The following is a 2,009-nucleotide window of genomic DNA, read 5'->3' on the forward strand; positions in this document are numbered from 1 at the left end:
TATAATATATTAATATAATATAATATTATATTATACTATTTACACATAATATTATGAATATATTATTAATTAGAGTCAGCTGGTTTAATGAAATAAACTTTTTTTAAGGCTCAATAGATAATCGAAAGCGTTATACGTATTCGAATACGTCCACGTGCTGTGACCAACTATTATGGCATCATGGCGACAGAGACGGTATGATTGTACTGTAGACGGAAAGTATACGAAGGTGCGAGAGAGTGAGTCATAGAGAAAAAGTGAGAAGGAAAGAGACGCGCTGACAGTGCGAGAGAGTAAGAGATAGATAAAGTGTGGGAAAGGAAGAGACGCGCGGAGCGGGAAGTACACAGTTCTCAGCCGCTGCGCGCACCGCACTTTATTAATGATTTTGGCCACTTCGGCTTGTGTAAATCGTCAGATTATATTATTCCCGTGATCCTTGATTAATTTCCTTCAAAATAAAAAAAAATTTAACCGCGCTCGAGAAAATCCATGTCACGTTTTTTTTTGCAACTTTGTGACTCTCCCATTTCCTTACGTCACGCTGAAATCGTCAGATTATTGAAATGTACACTTTTCTACATGTAATTAACACACCATACCTTAATCTGACGCGCTCGAGTTTTTCGAACGATCGATTTTTTTTTACTAATCTGACGGGCTCCCCTGGACCCCCGGCTCTATATAGAGGTTTAATATATGGTGGGGGTACTTATTAGGATGCAAGCTTTCCCCCTTTATGTTATTCTGACGCGCTCGAGTAAATCCCAAAATCCCCGCTTGGCCTCCCCTACTATAATGATGGGTGTCAAACGCTTACCGTCTTATCGTGATTATTGGTCCTCGAATCCTCAGTTGAATGATGCTTACATAAGTTCGACCATGCCGGTCAAGAGATTCTCTTTCTTGCTCGGTAATTTACATTTGAATGATCGAAATAAAGAACCTAAGAAAGGAGACGCTAATTTTGACAAATTATACAAAATAAGACCGTTCATCGAAAAAATATCTGAAACTTATCTGCATCATTATGATCCAACTAAAGAGCAATTTATAGATGAGAGCATGGTAAAATTCAAAGGTAGAAATACCATGAAACAATACATGCCTCAGAAACCCATTAAACGAGGATATAAGGTGTGGGTGAGATCAGACATGAATGGTTATGTATGTGAATTTCAAATGTACACAGGAAAAATTGGTAATGCTGCTGAAAAAAATTTACTGGAAAGAGTTATCAAGGATTTATCTCAAACACTGATAAAATATTCGTAATCAGCGACCCTGAAAACCCTTATAGACAACATTTAGCATTTATCTGCTAATGTTTGAAAATTTTGTATTACCGCCATATTGGATCCGTCATCTTGAATTTTGAAAATCTGACTTCAGATTCGTAATCAGCGATCCCGAAAACCCTTACAACCACTATCATATCTGGGGTAGGTGCTCTAGAAAAATGTGCCCCTCAAAGGGTTAAATAGAACATCTCGACTTATTACTACATCTCGTAATTCAGGAATCCACACACGATATCCTTAGTGTATCCTACAACATAGCCTTTGTATGCCTTTTTATCCAATTTCTTTCTATTTTCTTTAGGAATATGCACAAAGCATCCAGTACCAAAAACTTTAAAATAATTTACATTGGCGGTTTTATTAAACCACAATTCATATGGAGTTTTATTTTCAATTTTTGTCGGAGCTGTTCTATTTAATACATATACAGCACAGTTAATTGCTTCAGCCCACAGAAATCTAGGCAAATCAGAGTTAGAGAATAACATTGAACGTGCAGCTTCTACTATGATACGATTTTTGCGTTCGGCTGAACCATTTTGTTCTGGTGTATATGGTACGGTAACAGTATGCCTAATACCTAATTTACGCAAATAGTCACGAACATTCTTATTAACATATTCTCCGCCTCCATCGGTACGTAATTCTTTTATATTCTTATCAAAACGCGTTTTTATTTCATTACAGAATATTTCTTTTCTTTTACTT

At 36.4% G+C, this 2,009-nt stretch overlaps 1 protein-coding gene across 1 annotated transcript; it reads left to right on the forward strand.

The window, feature by feature from the left end:
* The first annotated feature begins 798 nt into the window (after positions 1 to 798).
* Positions 799 to 1,275, forward strand: LOC108762275 (piggyBac transposable element-derived protein 3). The gene has a single exon (XM_018509211.1). The coding sequence runs from the start codon at positions 799 to 801 to the stop codon at positions 1,273 to 1,275; it is 477 nt and encodes a 158-aa protein (XP_018364713.1).
* Positions 1,276 to 2,009: the final 734 nt, after the last annotated feature.

This window comes from Trachymyrmex cornetzi, unplaced genomic scaffold, assembly GCF_001594075.2.
Source record: "Trachymyrmex cornetzi isolate Tcor2-1 unplaced genomic scaffold, Tcor1.1 scaffold289, whole genome shotgun sequence".
In the NCBI taxonomy this organism is placed as follows: domain Eukaryota; kingdom Metazoa; phylum Arthropoda; class Insecta; order Hymenoptera; family Formicidae; genus Trachymyrmex; species Trachymyrmex cornetzi.

What these genes read in the sequence shown, in the direction of transcription:
- LOC108762275 (XM_018509211.1), top strand. Translation starts at nt 799, where the DNA reads ATGATGGGTGTCAAACGCTTACCGTCTTATCGTGATTATTGGTCCTCG.